Source organism: Neopsephotus bourkii, unplaced genomic scaffold, assembly GCF_033783945.1.
Source record: "Neopsephotus bourkii isolate Nb327-2 ecotype Australia unplaced genomic scaffold, CSIRO-AGI_Nbou_v1 NB_690, whole genome shotgun sequence".
NCBI lineage: Eukaryota > Metazoa > Chordata > Aves > Psittaciformes > Psittacidae > Neopsephotus > Neopsephotus bourkii.
In genome coordinates, this window is record NW_026901189.1 from 2,562,610 (window position 1) to 2,584,617 (window position 22,008).

The 22,008-nt window shown below is 40.8% G+C and overlaps 2 protein-coding genes across 6 annotated transcripts in view; one reads left to right on the plus strand and one right to left on the minus strand.

The window, feature by feature from the left end:
• Nucleotides 1-17,727, minus strand: part of BLTP1 (bridge-like lipid transfer protein family member 1) — a 114,697-nt gene extending 96,970 nt beyond the window's left edge. For 3 of the 5 annotated variants that reach the window (XM_061353647.1, XM_061353648.1, XM_061353645.1), the window contains exons 1-7: nucleotides 17,585-17,727; nucleotides 10,728-10,857; nucleotides 8,352-8,468; nucleotides 6,435-6,513; nucleotides 5,696-5,760; nucleotides 1,659-1,845; nucleotides 429-510 (exon numbers count right to left, since the gene is read on the minus strand). In XM_061353647.1, coding sequence (XP_061209631.1) covers nucleotides 429-510; nucleotides 1,659-1,845; nucleotides 5,696-5,760; nucleotides 6,435-6,513; nucleotides 8,352-8,468; nucleotides 10,728-10,824 — 627 coding nt within the window. In that variant the 5' untranslated portion in view covers nucleotides 10,825-10,857; nucleotides 17,585-17,727. The remainder of the gene's footprint in view (nucleotides 1-428; nucleotides 511-1,658; nucleotides 1,846-5,695; nucleotides 5,761-6,434; nucleotides 6,514-8,351; nucleotides 8,469-10,727; nucleotides 10,858-17,584) is intronic. The other 2 variants (XM_061353649.1, XM_061353650.1) reach the window with 1 other exon arrangement.
• Nucleotides 1-22,008, plus strand: part of TRPC3 (transient receptor potential cation channel subfamily C member 3) — a 288,551-nt gene that overhangs the window by 193,152 nt on the left and 73,391 nt on the right. The window lies entirely within an intron of this gene.

A 22,008-nucleotide genomic window follows, 5' to 3' on the forward strand; every position in this document is an offset into this window, starting at 1 on the left:
ACCAGCAAAATTATGAAAATTATAAAATACCCAGCAATATCCAAATAAAGACCACAGACAAAAATCCTGTCCCTAATTTGCGCATAACTAAAATTACTACCTTGTACATTAAACTCTCAACGTTCTATCTCCTATCATTTCAATAACAATTTTCCTGGGTGATTTTTTTTTTGGGGGGGGGAGGGTGGACATCAACTTTTAAGGAAAGTGGTCAAATATCCCTATTGAAACCAAACCACAAACACCTCCCAAAAGCCCACAAACACACCACACATTGTGCAACACCCACTACCTAGCTTAATTACTGGGTGATATTCTTGAAATCATTACAAGAAATCATTGAAATCATTGTAAGAAAAATGAATGGCAAGCCTAATTTTTAAGCATATACTGCTAAATATTTTCATTATCAGGGTCTTTACACTTACCGTGCTCACATTGACTTTAATGACTGGAATAAGTGATCTCCATGAAGAAGAAGGGTCTTGAGATTCTGTTTTTACTTTAACACTACAGGAAAAAAATGTGTATTATTATTTTGCCTTTTCTGCAGAAGATTCAACAACCTTTTATTCTAGGGAGTTTCAGTGCACAGATCTTGGGGAATGTTCCTTAACACAGAGATGCCTCCTCTAAGGGACCTGCTGGCAGAGTACTGCAGACTCCTCCAGAGCCTGGAACAACAGCAGGAAGCATACACAAGTTGGGTGCTGCTACACTGGGCTGACACAGGTAGAAAACAAGCGTGCCACGTTTAGCACAGAACAATAGTTAAATAAATCTTCCTCAGGGAACTTGACCTGTTCTAAATATTGCCATTTAGGTGTGGGATTTTTCACTTCCCAAGACATGTCCTCACCAACAGCAGAAGACCTTCCAGCACCTGCCAGTAAGGGCATACGATAAAAACATGGAGAAACTTGCTCGGCATCCCACAGCTGCCTACTATAGAATTTAGTGACAAGTACCGGCTTGGTCAGCAGCACTGGAAGGACTCAAGTGTCAACAGATCTGCTCTGCTCCTGCCAATAAATCAGTCTGGTGCGATTCTGCCCAGAGAGAGCCTTCTTATTGAACATCTGACTTCACTACATGTAAGCTGGGTACAAGAACTCCTTACAGACCCACACCATGTTTCCTGAGGTACTCCAAAACCAAGAACAAAATTAAAAAAAAGAAGGCTTGTATAGCTATGCACAAACACACACCTCAAAAAAATACAACTTGTGAAATCAGCCCAAGTTTAAAGCTCAAAAAACAGTAAGTCCTCCCAACACAATATGGACCCTAACATTTTGCCTACTCAATGTCGTGAGCAGCGGTTACTTCTACTGAGCAATACCATTCTTATTCTGCAAGCATAAGCCTCTTCAATACATGCTCCCCCTCCACATTGTACTTCAAATATATTTTTCAACCTGTCTCTGATCATTAAACAAGGAAATACTTGGTTTGTTTAGTTGTGAGCTTTAATTATTATGGTAGGACGTCCAAGGAAAGGAAAAAGATTTAGACTGTCAGGCTTGTCAGAGCAATTTCTCTCAGATATGCTTCAACCATTTGGCCTCCAGAGCATATGCTAACAAAACATTACCTAATTAGTTCAGCCCTTTGCAGAACAAAGTATCAACAAAATAGCAAAATGAATAATAATTTACCTTTCAAGATTGGTATGTGCTCTCTGCCTCCCATTTACTTGTGTTTTTTCATCATCTTTCTTTGCTGGGATTATTATGGGATCCAAGCCAAATAGTTCTTGAAGTTGTCCATAAAGCTCAGAACGGTTGTACACATGAAATTCAAAGTCATTCACCATAATATACAGTCGTGTTTCTGCCTTTGGATCTAAATAAACAGTGGAGAAAGATCTAATTCTATTCCAACATTCCCTTACAATATTTACAGTTTTTCAAATATGCACATCTTGCAAAAACTATTACAATGAACAGTTGCTGAAGTATCTATTAAAAACCAGTAAAACCTCCACAACATAATGACATCATTCCAAACTTGTCATATAAGACAGTTACATACAAAATATAAAACCTGAAAGGCATGTCACCATTAGGTCACAATCCAAAAATAAATCCAGGCAGGAGCTGCATAAAATGGTACAGTAGGTTTAATCTCACATATGAAAACAAAAATCTCTCTGATGCAAAGCACAGAAGCCTTGGTGCCAACTTCTGCTTTTTAGCACACATATCAGTACTAAACCAATTAAATGTCAAAATCCAAATAGCTTTCTTTTTCCTTTTTTTTTTCCCCTTTCTCTGTGGTACAGCAGGCCTGAACTGGAAAGATTTCTCTTGCATAGAAACAGAAAACATGAATATACGTAACTAACAAAAAGCATATTCATTTTCAACTAATTTAAAATTTTAACTATAGTATCAGCTTGACTCTCTGATACTTAAAAACTAGTTCAACATCTGCTAACTGCATATAGTGCTGACATACTTTGTCATATTTTTACATACTTTTGCCTTAGATAGTATGACCTAATTATGTAGTTAATGTGAGGAAAAAACTCACAAAATTTCTCCCTAATTACCCAGTTTAAAGAGTGCCCGTTACACATTCACTCGAGAGACCTGAGCTGTTTTAAAACCTGATCTGATCTTTCTTAGTCAAACAGACTTTAGGAAGCTGCAGCATCAATGGTTATTGCAGCAGTCCCCAGTCTGTAATTCAGGGGGTACAAACTGAAGGCAACATATCGCAGAGACACCAGAAATTAAAAAGTCAAAGTGAACACTGATGCTCTTCTGGTCAGGGTCAGGAGAAGTAACACAGCTGCCCAAGAGCCAAAGTTTAGAGACATCTGCTTTATTAAATGTACCCTCTTTGCTAACAAACTCATCTGTCCCCCAGAGTTATGCATCTGTGCAATGCTGTCCCAACATCAGCAACTCACCTTTTACCCCTAACACCTAAATTAGCAGAAATTTACTATACATTTACTTTTCTTATAATGATATGGAAGGCTCCAGAAAGCAACGGCATCACAGTTTTCTTGAACAAGAGACAGAGAAAAGTTAATGAGCCAGTTCCAGTTCCTTCCTGTTTTCATAAGAGCACTATAAAATCTGTTTTGTTGGTAATATTAACTTGCATCAATAAGATACAGGCAAAAGATGACATGGAGAAAGACTGGGATACACAACTGTTCACCTAGGAGATCTCAGCATCATCAAGAGTACAAATAAATGTAATTTTTCAGTTCCTGGAGGCAAGTATTAGACTTCATTGACCAAATGAAATCATATGTAGTAATTCATTTATTTAAAGGAGATTTTAGTAGGAGTAGGAGTAGGAGATCTCCTACTAGGATCCTCCTAAGATTGGTTGCCTAAGCCACTTTTGGAAAAAAGATACAAGCACATCTGGATGCCATACAGTTAAGTGATTCAAAGAAGCACACATATAGGTTATGTAAACGTAACTACCAGACTGACAGCAGAATACTAGTTTTATCAACAGTTGTAGCAAGGTGTCTAATATAGCGAAGGTTCTGACATTTGCTGTCTACTGAGCTTAATCAAAATTTATTATTTATTTACTGCTTTTTCAGTTGGTTCTCAAAACAGTATTTCCCCTTTGAAAAAGCACCTCACAAAACAAAAAATGGGGTTTTACAGTGTCAAACTTGCTTATCTGCTGTGGCACCCAAACCATTCCATCAGGTTGTGCCCTATTCACAACATAATAGTCCAACTTTTGTTCCTAAACCACTTTCATTTTCTCAAATATGTATAAAACCTACTCTCAAGTTCCAGTATGGTTTAACTTAACACTCAAAGCAGGAAGACAACCCACATACTTGCCATTTTTTATGAAGTTCTTTCAAAATTGGCATGACATGCCTAGCACAAACATAGCGCCTAATACAAATGCCGTGATGAAAAATAGATTTCAATTCCTAGGTCAAACTAAGGAATTTTTAAAAACCCACAGCAAGAAATGCAACTTCACTACATGTTATCAATAATCATTATCCAAACTTTTTCTGGTTCAACCCTTCTTTTCTGCAAGGAACTGCAATTAAATGTTTATGAGAAGCATCCTTAAATTATAGTGCAACTCTAGTCTTACAGCAACATTTACTTCAAATTCTAGTGGGCAGGTAGGCAAAGCATCAAAATTGATAGGTTAGTTTTATTCTTGGAAGATTGATAACCAAAAAATTCTCATAGCTTTAGAACAAATGTGAAAATAAAAAGGAAAAAAAACAAAACAAACAAACAACCAAACAAAAAAACTACCAAAAAAAACAAACAAAAAAAACCCAACAACCCCAAACCAGAATGCAAAGCATTTCCACACTTCCTTTTTCTGACACAAAGGTTTAATACTAGTGCTTCCTAGCATCCATCAATCTACCCTTTGATCATAAACATACATTGACTACCAGAAGTTCAACAGGAAGAGTATACCATAAAGCATTTTGCAAATCACATATACCAGAGTGAAGGAAACTGTTCTCCAAGTTTGGCTCAGAGATTAATGATTTTATTTTTCCCTAAAGGTTAAAAATGAAAGCATCTCTGCTAAATAAGCAAAATGTAAAGTGAGCAAAGCTAGTTTTCCTAGGAAAATGAGTAATTATTTAAGACAGTATTTTATTCACATAACTCTGTTGTCAGACCTATACACTTATGACCTCCTTGGTTACTTGTATTATTCACATGGATGTCCACTAATTATGCAGTCTTAAATGTCAGCACAAAAAGTTAAAGCCTTAAACTACTGCCAAGCAAAAATACAACCATAAAAGACAGAGAGAGCTGTCTTTATTGCATTAAGTTCAATTCACTTTTCCATGCTGGGAGACACTAGAGAAATATGTTCTAACTAGCAGATGAAGAAAATTCTATGAAAACCTATTAGACAATAGTGGTTGGAAAAATCTAATTTACTCTAAGCTAGATTCCGCTTTTTTAATTAATCTTCTTATGGTATAAAGAATTTGAATTGTGTCCTATCCCATCAGAGTCTTAGTAATGCCATTTCTGGACCTTCTTGAATTCTCAGTGGAGCTGCAATGCTTCAAAAGCGAAGAGAGGCAGGACCTGAGACTTATGCAACCAGATTTTGATCCTATAAACAACTAAGCACACATAACTAGGCTACTTGTGTTTTCCGCAGCTACAATTAATCTATTGTATTGTGTTAATTTTCCTTCTTCACCCAGAGACTGTAAGAAAAATAAATGAATTTTTCACACTTCCCCACTTCTATAACCACAGATGTCATCAAGACACAATGTTATCGAATACATATAATGTTAAAAAATACATACAAGAACATCCCCTACTTCTGCTAAAATACCCACACAGCACAAGACAAACTTGAAAACTAAAATCACTTCCAGAACGTATGAAGTCTCTTATTTACCATAGATATAAATTCAATAGAGAACCAATTATGCTTAAATTACAGCTAATGAAGGCTACTATTAAGGTTTGCCTTAAGAAGGGTCCAAGTCCCTCAATGTATCCAGCATTTATTTCATTGTTTTATTCTTGTGTACTAACACAGATTAACTAGTTAAAAAAAAACATACCTTCTAATGATTTAATGTACTTCAGGTACACATTAACAAATCAATTACACACATAAGACTGTGCAAAGGAAGTATTTTTCCATAAGCCACGTGTAAACTTAAACTTTGAAACCTTTTCAGGAAACCTACCATGCTGTTTCTGCTTAGGGTTGTACATCTTCCACCAGCGAAATATGATAAACCCATCTTGAATTCTAACAACAAATTATATAAAAAGCAAAGTTAAGAGAGTAATCATCCAAAATTCTACATGCAGCTGCACGATGTCTTGCCTTATGCAGTGGAGAGATCTGCAGTTGCAGTAGTATACAAACAATATTAAAGCATGAAGCATTACAGCATAAATTATAACATTATACAGCTAGTGCATTAGCTGTAATTTATATAAATCCCATATCTTTTGTCTTCTCAAGGCTTTCCTTATTCAGCAGCAAGAACCAAAATTACAAACTATTCTTTAGTGTGTGGCTGATGAAACAAATTATTCTGAATTCCAGTAAATAAATGCCAAGTCCTGGGCCAAAATGAATCTGCCAGACTTAAGAGCAAAGGCACGCGAGAGTGAAAGACACTAATGATAAAACAGTTCTCCTTTAAACTTGAAAGTGTTTTCTTTTACAAATACTAAGAACAACCAGAATCTTATCCAGTACTCACCTCCAACTGGTAACGCTCAGACAGCAAATGAGCTAACAAGTATCTAAGAATATCTAAAACCTGCCATTAAAAAAGTTAGTTTATTTTTAACATTTATAAATATATTTATTGCTCATTTGTAAGACAGTATTTAGACATGCATTACTAGACATACAGAATTACTGTATTTGCAATTGCTTTATAGAAGAGTTACTCCCTTGGAAATCTGTACCTGATAGACATGTCTTCTGTGATGAAATAGATTTCACGAACCATTACTTTTCCAGACAGCACAGAGAATGAAAAGGAACCTAGCACGAAAAGAAATGTTTATCAGACATTAGCTTGAAGTTGTTAATGCTTTCTTTTCTGAACAGGAAGAATATAGTATTCAATTATGTGAAATGAGTTTATTAAGTATCTTGAGTTTTCCTTTGAAACCACAAGATTTTCAGAGGAGAAGGAAAGTCAGAGATTCAGAACATATAAATCAAAAAGCATAGCGCTCTAAAAGGTGATGGTTTGGCACCACCCAAGAATAAAACCAACCCCCTGAAACACACTAGTCACACAGGAACCTTCAGGTGACTTGGGAGCTTGTGAAAACAGCTAGGAAAGCTATTTTGGACATTTATACTATCAAGCCATTGTATGCAAGACCATAATTAGAGAAATGAAGATTCCTGACAAAATAATTTTTCATATTTTAAATGGCTATAAAATTTTCAGTCCAATTGTTATGATAAATCGTGTTTGCAGCAGAAAGAATTAATAAGCATGAAAAGACCAGCAGGTAATGCAACAGTCTTGTATTTTTCCTAATGCTTTTCACTTCACCCACAGAAAGTTAAGCAAACCATGATTTAAAACAAACAAACAAAACAAAACAAACAAGAAAAAAAACCAAACCACTGATCAATTGAAACCAAACTGTATATCGTGGAATTTAATTGATGTTATGCTCTTCTTCCTGTTTAAGATTATAAAGAATACCATATATCTGGCCAGCTATGTCCAGCAGTCTTTACTTAATAGCAGTTTCACTGAGAAATTTTCATAAAAGCCTATAGATCAGCTGTAGCAGCCAATAACTATTTCAGTTATACTGCTGTTCAAAAAGCTGGATTTTAAGATGATTTGGACTACGGTTCTCAAATTCTTGAGACGTAAGCAAATTATTGCATGGGTCTCTTTGGCAGGCAAGTGTGAGTGAGATTTTTTGGGTTTAAGTTTTCACTACAATTATAATCAACATTTGCAGAAAAAGTCATTGTTATTTAGGGAAGCAGACAAAGGAAGGCATGGAAGAATAAATGAAAGAAAATTAAAAGTATGAACAAGTAAAGTTGTAGGATACAGCCTTTTGGGACCCAGCATCAGATATTTCTGTAATGTGGGTGAGTGCCCAAGTGATTTGTATTGACCCGTTTTATTACAAAATGTTTGACAATATTAAAAAAAAAAAAAAGTTAATGGATTTCAATGCAAATGCTCTAGCCAGTATAAATTCTACACAGTCCCAGTATGGATTTAACATGATCAGTTGTTCTGAGAGTTTATTTAGAAAGCAAGAACACTGCCACAACATGGAGTCAAGGCTTAAAACTCTGCTGTTCCCTTCTGAGCCTACTCCAGTGATTGCCACTCACTTCAGATGCCATATAATCAGCCACAAAGGTGTGGGGAAGTGCAAAGTTGCACCTCTTAACATCAAATTATGAGCCAAATTCAAAAGTGGACCAAGCAGGTTGCATGGAGGACTGAGGTCAATCTTCTCCTTTCAGGACCTGACCATTACAATTACAGGGCTTTTAAAAGGGTGTAGTGGAAAACGTACAGATTTTAAGTACACAAAGTACACAGACCAAACAGAAAAACAGTAATCTCAACTTAAAATTAAAAAACCTTTCAAGGGAACTTTAACATAAAATAATAAGAGACTTGAATGAAAAAGGGGGTGTTTTTCTATCTACACCAAGACTCCTGCAATAAAGCGTGATACTGAACTTTTTTTCTTCTTAAATAAACGGTGATAATTTTCAAACTACTATAACAAAGTAATACTTCGATTTTACTTGGAGTTTTTAGCAAATTGAAGTATAATCAAAAGCATCAGATAAACAGTGGCATTACAGCAATTATAACTTACCAATATGGATGTAGCCATGTTTATATAATCTGTTAAGAACCAATGTTAAAATGAGTCCAATGTTCCGGGAATTGTAGTAAGTTAGGTAGATAATCCATCCACAAGATAATATTGTCGCTGTTGAAAGATTAAAATTAATTAAAATAGTTTTTTAAGTATGCTGACCTTGATAAAAGCGTTACCTATTAAGACTATAAAGCACAGCATTGTTCTTCCTAATCTCCAAAAAATTTGAAATTGATGGGACATTTTAACCAGTATTTTCAGAGAGATGGTGTGAGAAGTATGTGAAAAGATGGGGGAGAAAAAGAATGAAAAATGGGAACTTGAGAAAAAAATACAGATTTTTCACAGCTCTTACATTCCCCAATATATAAACAAGAAAAACCTGTCCTCTGGAGGACCTGCAAAAGGCACCACATACTGCATTACATCCCTTACCATCCAAGTAGTTAAATTTCATAGATGGAATCATAACATGTATTATCCCACATGGTCATTTATTTCAAAACACCACAAAAGTGATACTACATTCCTTTTTCACACCATGAACTGTAACTTAAGTTTCTAGTCTTTCATATCTTAGCACAGGAAACAACATTATCACATCTGAAACCATTTCCTAAGTCCCTGTATCCTGAGAAAAATGTACCAGCACTGGGGTTAGCAAAAATCTGTCTGCAGTTCAAACATGGAACCTAACCAGAAAAAAAGGAAACAGCAATCCAGTGAGAAACATGTTTAAGAAAAAAAAAAAAAAAAAAAGTCTGCTAATTCACATGGTAATTTTTACTTTAGTTGATTAAGAGCTAGTAACCTATTTCTAACTACAAGGGTTCTCAAACCTTCCAGAAGGACAAACCCAAAAGGAAAAAGACTGACAGGGAACAGACTAGTTCTAAGTCATTTCACTGATAATTACTATTTTGTTTCATCCACAGCAGGACAGGGAAAAAAGCAATTTTTTTTTTTTTACTTGAGGTATCTCTACTCATTATACTAACTGACCTTTGTAACAGAAGTTTCTCATTTATGTATACACTTCATACTGAAAAACACAGATTTATAGTGCCTTTTATGGGAAACCTGAAGTACAGAAAGATATGTGGGTATGACACCTTCATCTGCACAGAGTTCAGGTTACTCAAAAATGCACAAAAAGTCCAAAACCACCCTGTCCTTATACTGTTCTTTTGGTTTTGTTTTGTTTTTTTTTTCTCCAGTGCGATGCACCATTGCTTTGTAAAAACTCCTATGCTTTCATAAAAGATGAGAAGAAGATAGAACAGAAAGATTTGCAGGACTTCGTCTTTTCCTTTCAGGAAAATGGATTGAGGGTGGCCAGAATTCAAGTAGCTCAAACACGCTTGGCGTGTAAAACAGATCAAATCTGTGTGTGTGATTACACAGGGCATAGTGGGTTAAAGCTACACCCCTGAAAACAAGCTGCTCTTGGCATTCAGTGAAGGCACATTCCGAGGACAGTGTCTACCTCCCCTCACTTTCAGATGAGTAAGCTGCTTATTGCTGGTCCTCTCCCTGGTACGGAGAAAGGTGGAATGACTCAAAGCATCTCATTCCAGCAATAAAACTTCATTTGCGATTAAAGTTCAACTTCAACACTTAACTTCTAGGTACTTAAAGCCACAAGGCACCCTCTTAAGCTAACATATACTGAGAAAAAACAGCAACCTCATGCAGTTTCCAGACACTACAGTCCTAATCCACTGCCCTCACTACCAGTTTCAGCTCTGCCACTAACTGTAACCTTTTATTTTCAATTACCGAATTCAATCTCCACTATTAATGACAGATTTCATAAACCCTATTCATCTCATTATTACATTCTTGATTTTAAAAGCCTCTTCACTGAAACTGTATTTCGGAAAATACATTTGAAAGTTTTACTGTACTGATTTTTAGAACTTACTCTAGAATTGAACATCAGCTCTTCGCAGACCATGTTCATTTCTAGACTTCACCACCTCTTTTACTGTGATTGATAATTGATTCAGGAGAAGAAACTATCAATATCTTTTTTGTTCTCTTATAACAGGATGCCATGCAGATGACAGCAAAGGAGGAATGGCTGCCTGAAACTGGGACAGTTAATAAATATGACTTCAATATGAGTCTTACCTCCCAAGTGTTGCAGCACAATTAGTACTGGAAACAGTTCTGCACTTTTTTCTTTCCAAATTACTTAAAAAGCATTACCATACTTCACTCAACAGCTGTACGACAGAAATCCTTTTTCAGTATTCTGAAGTATGAAATTAAATACTGCTATGCCAGCATTTAAAAGAACACATTTTAAAGTATACATACACACAAAAAATCCAAACATTTAACCAAAACATAATAGCTTGTCCTTACCTACTAACAGCCATACAACATTGGAGTCGTGTTCTGTTAGGAAGTCTTCCAACTGCGTGATACTTGGGACAAAACTATCATTTTTCCTTTGATCCATTGCTAAACTGTTTTTGCACCTGCACCTGTAGAACTAAAGAAAAACAAAACCAAAATTAAAATGAGAAACAAGTACAGTACAGTTTGGAGAATATTGACTATGTACCATGTTAAATAATTTCTAATGATCTGTTTCATAGAATCGTAGAATAGTTAGGGTTGGAAGGGACCTTAAGATTGTCTAGTTTCAACCCCCCTGCCATGGGCAGGGACACTTCACACTAAACCATACCACCCAAGGCTTCGTCCAACCTGACCTGAACACCGCCAGGGACAGAGCATTCACAACCTCCCTGGGCAACCCATTCCAGTGCCTCACCACCCTAACAGGAAAGAACTTCTTCCTTATATCCAATCTAAACTTCCCCCGTTTAAGTTTTAACCCCTTACCCTTTGTCCTATCACTACAGTCCCTAGTGAAGAGTCCCTCCCCAGCATCCTTGTAGGCCCCCTACAGATACTCAAAGGCTCCACGCAGCCTTCTCTTCTCCAGGCTGAACAGCCCCTACTTCCTCAGCCAGTCTTCATACGGGAGGTGCTCCAGTCCCCTGATCATCCTCGTGGCCCTCCTCTGGACTTGTTCCAACAGTTCCATGTCTTTTTTATGTTGAGGACACCTGAACTGCACACAATACTCCAGGTGAGGTCTCACAAGAGCAGAGTAGAGGGGCAGGATCACCTGCTGGTCACGCTCCTCTTGATGCAGCCCAGGATACGGTTGGCTTTCTGGGCTGCGAGTGTGCACTGCCAGCTTATGTTCATTTTTTCATCAACCAACACTCCCAAGTCCTTCTCCACAGGGCTGCTCTGAATCTCTTCTCTGCCCAACCTGTAGCTGTGCCTGGGGTTGCTCCAACCCAGGGGTAGGACCTGGCACTTGGCATGGTTCAACTTCATAAGGTTGGCATCAGCCCACCTCACAAGCACGTCAAGGTCCCTCTGGATGGCATTCCTTCCCTCCAGCGTACCAAATGAACCACACAGCTTGGTGTCATCGGCAAACTTGCTGAGGGCGCACTCAATCCCACTGTCCATGTCAGTGGCAAAGATGTTGAACAAGACCAGTCCCAACACCAATGCCTGAGGGACACCACTCATTACTGGTCTCCAGCTGGACATTGAGCCAGTGACCACAACTCTTTCCGTGCGGCCATCCAGCCAGTTCTTTATCCACCAAGTGGTCCATCCATCAAATTGATGTCTCTCCCATTTAGAGACAAGGATGTCATGTGGGATAGTGTCGAACGCTTTGCACAAGTCCAGGTAGATGACATCAACAACTCTGCCCCTGTCCATCAGTTCTGTAGCCCATCACAGAAGGCCACCAAATTGGTCAGGCAGGATTTCCCTTTAGTGAAGCCATGCTGACTGCCACCAAGCACCTTGTTGATTTTCATGTGCCTTAGCATGGCTTCCAGGAGAATCTGCTCCAAGATTGTGCCAGGCAGAGAGGTGAGACTGACTGGTCTGTAATTCCCTGGATCACCCGTTTTCCCCTTACTGAAAATGGGGGTTATATTTCCTTTTTTCCAGTCATCGGGAGCTTCACCTGACTGCCATAATTTTTCAAATATGATAGACAGTGGCTTAGCAACTTCATTCGCCAGCTCCTTCAGGACCCATGGATGGATTTCATCAGGTCCCATGGACTTGTGCATGTTCAGGTTCTTAAGATGGTCTCGAACCAGATCCTCTCCTACAGTGGGCCTAAGGTCTTCATTCTCAAAAATATGAATTTACTTGGTTTATTCCTTCAATAATATCTTTGTGATTCTCAGCTACCCTTTCTTCTATTCTAGAGCTTCATAAACACTTCCACTCACCTCTGCTGAAACAGAGTTTCCAGGCACATGCCTCCCTAAAACAGATTATAGATGAACAGAATGCTGGAATCTGCTCTCTGAATTCAGTACCCTGAATGTCCTGGACAGCATATAGCAGCAAACAAATTTATAAAACTGTTTTATCATAGCAGTGAGCCTAAAGGTAGCTTAACATATAAGTAAAAATTAGTCTGTATTAAGCCTTCTAAGATGCAAAAAGACAGTACAAGTCAAAAGGAGACTGAGCCCCTGCTCAAGGAAAGGCCAAAGTGCACACTTTCAGGAGCTAAGGAAAATTCCCATAACCTCCTAATCCACTGTGTCCATTAATTATTCTGCTTCATGATGGATTTGCATCATCTCATAAAAAGTGACCACACTGTACAGAGAGCAGAAAACCAGTCCTTCTATCTTGCACACATAATGAAACCAACCATAAGCTACCTTGCAACTGGGTTATATGAATTAAGTGTGATTAACAGGGAGTAGCTCAACTCAGTAACATCTGTAATTACACAGCAGTCTTTTACTTGCATTAGTTTCATTTGAAGTCCTGTCCCTTGGACCTAATCTGTCAAGCCTTCTCACAGGAAGATAAGTCTGCTCTTTCTTTTTCTTGCTGTCCCTCACCCCAACCTTCTTTTTTTAACCCCTTCCAGCTCCAGGCTGCCTCCCTTCCTGTCAGTATTTTACCCTCAAAAAAGAGTAAACTTCATTTCCTTTTTTTTATGAAGTCTCCAGTGCTCTCCGTCAAGAGCTCTACAACAAAGAGCAAATTAATTTTTGTAATACCTTAGGTTTTGAGCAGCATAACACCTTTGGAATTGTCAGTATTCAGAAGTGTTAGCAATAAAACTACCAGTTTACCCCTGTAATCTCACTATTATAACTTGAGAAGAAAATATGGAAGAAAAAGTTGACAAAAAAAACCCAACTTTTAATGCACTTTCTCCCCCTACATTTCGATAAATTTGTATTTATCGAAATGTAGGGGGAGCACCTTGAGCTAAGAGCCTATGTTTTCAACTAAAATACAAGTACAGTCTCAAAAACAAATCCTAACAATTTGTTCATTACCTCTTCTTCAAGAAGGAATAGGATGGGGAGGAATAAAGATGAAAGTAATAAACAGAAACAACCCCAGACATTGCTTCCTGTACTGATGATAAAGAAGCTACTAAGTGAGCTCCCCTACAAAGAAGAATAATAGGCATCACACACACCCCCTTTAAAAAAGAAGCCCTTGTTTTAGAAGGGACATTACAATGGCAAATTAAATCACATAATGGCACTAGGATGCGCTTTAAGACATTCACAGTACCTTAAAAAAAAAACCAACCAAACAAAAAAACCCCACTTATCAACTTGCATTATGAAGCAGATGATGCCTCTGCAGGCAGCATCTAACAGCCTTTAATGCATGAACAACAGGGCAATGCAGAAACCAAAACTGACACTTTTTAGCATAAAGAAAGAAAGAACTTTCTTACCAAGAGACAACAGGGTCACTACTTTGTGATCAAGACTACTGTGGAAGTTCTGCCAGTTAGTGAGGACTACCTAGCACCTTCATAAACACCACCACTACTTAACCCCTCAAGAAAGTAACCTGCAGCTTTTTCCCTAAGAAATTATCACCCAATGTTAAGTGATACTGAGACACTACATAAAATATCGTTATGCTTTAAACAGGACTGTAGCAAGACAGCTCAGAGACTGCAAGTCATGGGATCCACATACTTAGTTACATTAGGACAGTGCTCATCATTTTTTGCCATCACTATCCATAACCACGAATTGAACATCCTTGGAAATTTTCTGGAATAGATTCACTATCTGCATGCAAATAAACTCAGGAATCCCTGCCAGTTATCATGTGTCAGTACATCATTTTGGACCTCCACAGATGCTATTTTACTACCCTGCCCCACTGATTATTTTTTTAGTTATGGTACTCCTCACCCTTTATGAAGTCACCTGAGGAAAAGGATGATGGCAATTGAAGTGTAACCACCCAGAGGCAGGTGGAAACAGCACATCCACTAGATGTGGGCTCTTGGCACACGTCTCAGAGGAAGCGGGTGTTTAATCCACCTAGATTATTAAGTGATTTTGGCTATATGAAGCAGTGTAATAGAAAAGGGATGCATGAGATAATACACACAATGCTCTTGTGTGTTTATATGGCATGGAAGAAGAAGAGGCAGGATCTGGATCATCAGTATTGTTAAAAGGAAAAGATGTCATCTCAGGATTGATATTAGCTACTTTCAATAATCAGCATTTTCTCCTGTTGACAGACTGCACCTATCGGCCTTCACCTTTCATGCCTTATAATCTTGTTCCCAAAGATTTAAATGGTAGGTACCTTCCAGCTGCTTGCACTCATCCATTCTCTGTTACATTTTATTCCTGTGGGCAAAATTACTTTCCAATGAGGCAAAACATTAACTGTTGCACTCTCCAGGAACGCTGACCCCTAGCTTGGGAAACCTGTAATTTACAATCAAACTGCTACTGTATCCTTCTGAAGTAACAGTATACTTTCCAAGCTTAAGGGACTAGTTTGGGAAATACACTACCTAAATAGATGGGAAATAGAGTCTTGCCAACTGTCGAGGTTTAAGCCCAGCCCGCAACTCAGAACCATGCAGCGGCTCACTCACTCCCTTGCTTCCTTCTCCCCCTTCTCCCAGAGGGATAGGGAGGAGAATCGAAAGAATGTAACTCCCACTGGTTGAGATAAGAACAGCTCAGTAACTAAGGTATAATACAAAACCACTACTGCTACCACCAATAATAACGGCAAGGGGGGAGAATACAATTGCTCACCCCCCACCAGCCAATACCCAGTGAGACCCATGCAGCAGTCTAGCTCTTCAGGGTAACTCCCCTCAGTTTATATACGGGGCATGATGTGCTGTGGTATGGAATACCCTTTGGCTAGTTTGAGTCAGGTGTCCTGTCTCTGCTTCCTCCCAGCTTCCCCTCCTCCCTGGCAGAGCATGAGACTAAGAAATTCCTTGATCAAAGTAAACATTACTTGGCAACAACCAAAAACATTGGTGTTATCAGTGTTGTTACATTTTTTACCCCCCCCTCCATTTTTGTACTCTGAACTAATGTATTAATTTGAGTCTTCTACACCTTACATACTTTCTCTCAACTTCTCTGACATGTCATCACCACCACAATTTGAGGAAAGGGGAAAATATGCCATAAATCCAACTAAAAAACAGTTTTGTGGCTGGATATACCATCATCCTTAACTGGACTACACGTAGATCTTCATTAGCATCTGTCTCAGCCTGCAGTCAACACAAAGATTTTGGCATAGCGACTAGTGCTAAATGAAGTTATATAAAATAAGAAATTTTTAGAAGGCAGTATATCTCAACACCACTACAAACACCCTATAACTCTGCTAACGAAGAGCAGTAATTCTTGCCTATTTCTCACAGGATAAAATTATGCAAAACGACAATTACCAAAGAGCAGCTGATGCATGTTTCACATGCCAAGGTTTTCTAACAGCACAGCCAAAAGGGAAGAGTTAATTCAGCATGCCACACACAAGGAGAGCTCTCCCTGGAGAAGTCCCAGATGTGCAAGCAGAGACGATTCACCATGAGCAAAATCTACCCATGCATTAACCTGTTCACAAGCAGGATAACTGCAAATTCCAGGCATGATTGTAAGTAAACATCCCTGAACATCCACTGAGGGCCAACTGCCTAATCTGACCTTAAGTACTGTTTTACCAACAATTGTTTCAATAGCCTTCTAACATACTTCCACAAACAAGAGGACTACTCCCTCCTACACTCCAGTTTTGATTCTCAGTTGCTAAAATTTCAGGCCACATTGCTTATCTGCTCATTGCACTTTGCACATGAAAACTGGAAAAAACCTGCACCACCACTATAAATAAAAGCTAGAAAAGCAGAAGTAACTAAATTACACAACAGAAGCAACATAGCAACAACTGTGGTCTTCTTAACGTTAAACCTGACAAAATTATATGTTGCATTAAGCTATCAACTCTGGCAGTTTTCACAGAGTTTGGTGAGTGTGGAGGCATGCCTTAAAAAGTGAAACAAATCCAGACACAGATCATGAGTGGGATACTGGCTGTATACTAATAAATTTTGTAACACACCTTCACCTTATCAACATGTTACAGCGTGTTATACTGATATATTACATCAGATCTTTTATTGACAATGTGAAGTGTAAGCAGATTATCATTTCAGCTTTACCCACATCAAGAAACAGGTTAAATCTGTTAATCAGCGTGTGGCTGCGTTAAACCTTCCAGGGACGGCAGGCGTCGGCAGAAATCGGCTTCCACCGGCCAGGGAAAGGGAGAGCGAAACTTTCCTTACGGGCCAAACAAAACTGGAAGCACCTGAACTCCCGTCCTCTGGCCTTACACCCTTTGTGTGCGTCGTTAACCTATAAAAGATACAGGCAAAGTGGCAAAAAAAACAACGGACCCCCTGGGCCCGGAGGGACTTCCCCTCGCACCGCCTTCACGGAGGGCGGACGGGACGGCGGTCCCAGTGACAAAACACAAGCTGGGCGGACGAGGCTGCACTGGAAGGCGGGCTCCAGATGCATACCACCAGGTACGCCGGAGGCGCGGCGCGGCGCAGCGCAGCCCCCGGGGCCCCTCGGAGGCCCCAACGCGCTGCAACTCCCCCCGGAGTGACTAACTCCTCTCAGAGCTGCTGCGCGCAAGGGCGGCCGGGCTGCTTTTCCCTCACGGATAAGGCGGCGCGGCCTGACAGGCCAGGAAACAGCGGCGGGGCCGACCCCTCCGCACCAGCCCCCGTCCCGCCCACAGCGGCCCCGCACGGCACCCAGCCTGGTGGGAACAGAAACACGGTCCCGCCCCGCCCGCCGCTGGCAACCCCCGCCAGCGCCCCCCGCACTTACGCCATCGCCGTCCGCGGCGGCTTCACTACGAACCCGGAAGCGGCGGCAGCGGCCGACAGGGCCCTCCCGCACCTCACGACGAACGCCGGGCCGCCCCACCCACAGCGCCGCCGGGCCGCAGCGCCGCCGGAGCCAATCGCGAGGCGTCGCCGGCCCGCGGGGCCAATGGGAAGGGTGGTGGCTCCTCGAAGGGGTGGGAAGAAGCGGGACGCGCCGTCAATAGCAAGAGGCGGTGCCGGGTGTGTATACGCGCAGCGAGGGCGGGAGGGGCCGGGCCGAGTCTCGCCTCTCCCGCCCCTTCCCGGCGGGCCGGGGCGTGCACCGCGCATGTGCAGGCGGAGGCACAGCTGGCGGGTGGGGCTTTATGTGGTGAGTTGGAGCGGCGGTACCTGCACCGCAGCCCCAAGCTTCAGTCTCTTTCATGGGCCGCGTAACAGGCGCCATCGTCCGTGATGGACAGCCATGTCTGAAGCGACCTGTACGGAGAAGCACTGTCGGCCCTCGCTGCCTCATCTGGCTCCATCCGGCCTCCTGTCACCTAGCCTGGGCTGTACACCTCAAGGACTGCGTGCCTGTCAATCCACAGCGCTTTCGCTTTTGCTCACAGCAGGATACTTTCTTAACTGCTAGTCACTGAAGTGCTTTGTTTACCAGGGTGCTGAGTAATTTTGCGTTCTGGCGGTTTGCTTTTCCATTCGTTTTTCATTCCCTCCAAAGCAGATGAACACATCTCATCCCCAAAAGACAGGCTGATACAAAGCTAATTGTCAGACAGCTTTGAACATGTGTGTGGCTGTGACTTGACTGTCAGATGTAGAGGAACGTGATGATCACATAGATTTCTTAAAAATCACCCAGGCATGCATCCTACGGACTTCAGTAGCATATCAGAGGAAACAATAACAGCTGGGTGTGGGTGCATGTGTGTATCTCTTCCCACGAGGTTCTGTCACCACCAGTGCTGAGACCTGTGTTCCCTCAATGCCCCGAGGCCTCTGGAGGCTGCAGCATGCTGGGTCTCCCAGGGCTCAGTCAGTAGCAGGGCGATCAGTACCCAGCCTTGGACACCTGGATTAGAAGGCTGCAAACTAAATCCTTTGAAGGGGAAACAGAACCCCGAAGCCAGGATCCTGCTGTCAGTGGCCTGACAGACCTGTCTGTGGGCTGTGTGGATTCACTTGAGCCAAAGAGAAACTGAGCCCAGCTGAGCAGAGAGCTTGTGGCTGCTCTCTATGAGCCTCATATTCTCATTTCTTGCCCCACATTGGCACAAGTAGACCACACAGCTTTCCCTGAAGAGCCAACTTTCAGACAAATCAGTAGACCATGAGCATGATCCTATCCTCCACATCAGAGCACGGATGCCCCTGAGCACCTGGCAAGAGCTCTAAGCCTGGTGCAGAAAGGCACCAGCGGATTTATCCCTCAAGCAGCATCATGATCTGCAGCACTGCAAACATGGGCAAACTGTCACCCCAGATGCACCCCAGCTCCCTGAGCAGCATGCCTGCCCAGTGCTGAGCTCAGAACAGCTTCAAGCATCCTCCACCCAGCAGATGAACTACCATCAAAGCAAGTGTTATCTAACAAGGTTTATCCTTTGTGGTGTTTTATTACATTCTCATCATACTAAGCATAGTAAGAAAAATATTGTTTAAATACTTCTGGTTTTCATATTAAAGCCCCTCCTTCCACTTCATTCCCTGCTGTTGCTGGAGCCATGTGCTCCAGCAATGCTCTGACCTGCTGCACCAAGGGGATGAATGCTCAGGACCTCAGGAGGCTCTTCCAAATGTTTTTATCCCCATGGTGCCTGAAGGCTTTATTGAGGACCATACAGCTAAGTCACATGAAGAAATTTTAGCTCAAAACTTGCCCAAGAGCTTGGGAAATGTGGGCCATTAAGAGATGGAAAGAAAAGCTTCAATGCTGTTACAGTCCTGGCTAGAAAATTGAGTTAATGCAAGGAAAAATATTTTCCCCTCTATGACTTCAAACTGGTTTGTTTCATAAAGGGCACTAATATTTACCTTCTCTGTAACAGAAATATGCACTTTCTTCTCAAGAAAATATTTTTCTGTTAGAAAAGGCCAAACTAGGTTTATTTTTAAACTCTATCAATTACAGGGCAAAATGTGTCCCAGAGCAAGCAAAATAAAGCAGAGGGAGAAATGGTTTCTGTTCTTAGTGTAATGCCACAATTTGAACCTGCCAGGGTATCTGAAATTCTGGATCTTATCACAGTTCCAGGAGTGGGGAGGAAATGCAGATGCTTTGAGTCTAGTTGTGCAACAGATAAAATCAAACACAGAAGTTATCCCTTGCAGTATTTTTAAATAAAGGCCACCTTAATTCCAACATGCTGCTGCGTTTATATAAAAAATTAGTACACATATTTGTAGCACACAATCTAACAGCATTCTTCATATCAGGACAGCAAGCAGCATTGCTGTTTTAATATCTTAGTCCTTTTCTCTGCTAACATAGCAATGATAAGAGCTATTTCCAGAACTGATAACAAAGAGGAATTTTTGCAAACAGCAGCAACAGTTTTATATAATTTTTAGATTTGTATACATTTTGTTGTTTTGTCATCATGGTCTGGCTCGATCTAAACAAATTCAGTCTTCTCAGGCTCTCACCAGGACATAGGACCTCTCACATGAACAACTGCAGCAGGTCACTGCCCACAGCCAGGAGCCATGGAAAGCCTTGGGTACTGGCTTTGCTTTACTGAGGTAGGCACTTAGATACAGGTGTGTTGCATGGGTGTGATGGGGAGCAGAGCTGGTGGCTGCTGTATGTTAGCACTAACATGAGGTTTGTGGATTCTTTCAGCACCCCTGCCTGACTGCCTGCTGCTTTCTTGAAGATTGCATTTTTTGGGATGTTTCTTAATGTTGCTGGTTTCCATCACCAGTTTCATTCTTTCCGTTGCCTCCTGTGACCTTCTGGGGAGGGGTCCAGAACTTAGCTCCTGATGCTTCCTCTCTGCTTGCTTTTCCTTTCCTTCTCTCTCTTCAAAGGAGTTTTCCCTTCATTTTATTCCCCATATGTAATGGTGCTGGGTTGCTTCTTTCACCATTGCCTTCTCTAAACTTATGCCAGACAACAAAATATATCTGACATTTGAAATTTATTAGTAGCAATTCCTTTTAAAAGGGTACAGAATAATCACAGCTTCGAGATAGGATAAAATAGATTAACATAATGACTGTCATATCAGATTCACACTTCAGGGAAGGGGAGTTAAGTCAAGGGTTCTTTTATTCCTGTACATTTGCTTCTTGGGGTGAAACTGGCAGCTTCTGATGGTGTTATGTAGGTACACACACAGCACAAACAGCCCCAGCTTGAAAGTTGTCCCTGGCTTATAATTTTTCAAGCTTGCTCAAATTTTTCTCATGGTCTAAAAAACATAATTCATCCTTAAATCTTTGCAGCATCTGATGTTACATCTTTATCAGCATGGGAATGGAAAAGATATTTTATAAACGTTGCCTCATCATATAACTTCCAAGTTAAGGAAAATTATAACCCTATTCTCTATGCTTTATCTTATTTTACATCAGGTGACATTCCTATTTGCCTCAGCATGTTTATTTTCATGGCTAAATGTCCAAGACTTTCTTTGCAAGGAAAGAGGAGTAGTTGAGTAAAATGCCATCGTTTAATTATTTATATTTTTTCTGTTTTGCAGTGGAAGATGCTTCTCCAAACATTGTTCTAAGAGCTCCTGAGTCTTCTAATTCATATGCTTCATCTTTGGTTGATGCCACCAAGGGTCAAAGTCAAGCTAATGTTGAGGCTCCCAGAATTTATTTATACGGGACCACAAGGTGCACTATTTAACAGAAGCAAAAATGTAACTGGGACCATTCATATTCATTTCTCAGACTTACATTATTTGCCTTGTTAAGGCACCTGGGTACTCCTGGTGTTTTCCAGGGGAATGGAGTAATCACTGCTGATATTACCTGGATACTCACAGGTATGACCTCTTTGAGAATCAGGCTTGGTCGCACCAGTGCTCCTTCTTCAGTAATGTGGCAGAAAGCCTCCCTCACCAACAATTGGTTTCTTCTTGCAATTGACCCAGCAACTTCTTACTGAACTGCCATAGGCAGTCACATAAGTAACAAGGATCTATCTTGTTTCATTGTCAGCCTGCAACATCCTTTTGCAGCGATCTGGGAACCCATCCCCAGGCAGACTGTGAGTGGGCAGGGACCCAGCCCCAGACACAACCGCAGAACCCTGAGCCTTCCCTTCCTCCTGCTGCCTCTGTCCTCACCCAGTTTGTCATCACCGTGCTCCACCTGCATTCCCCAGAGCAACCAGATTCCTGCGAGATCCCTACCAGCAGCCCGAGTAAGCAGAATCAGGCATTCACCGTCATAGAGTTAGAAGCTGATTCACCAGCA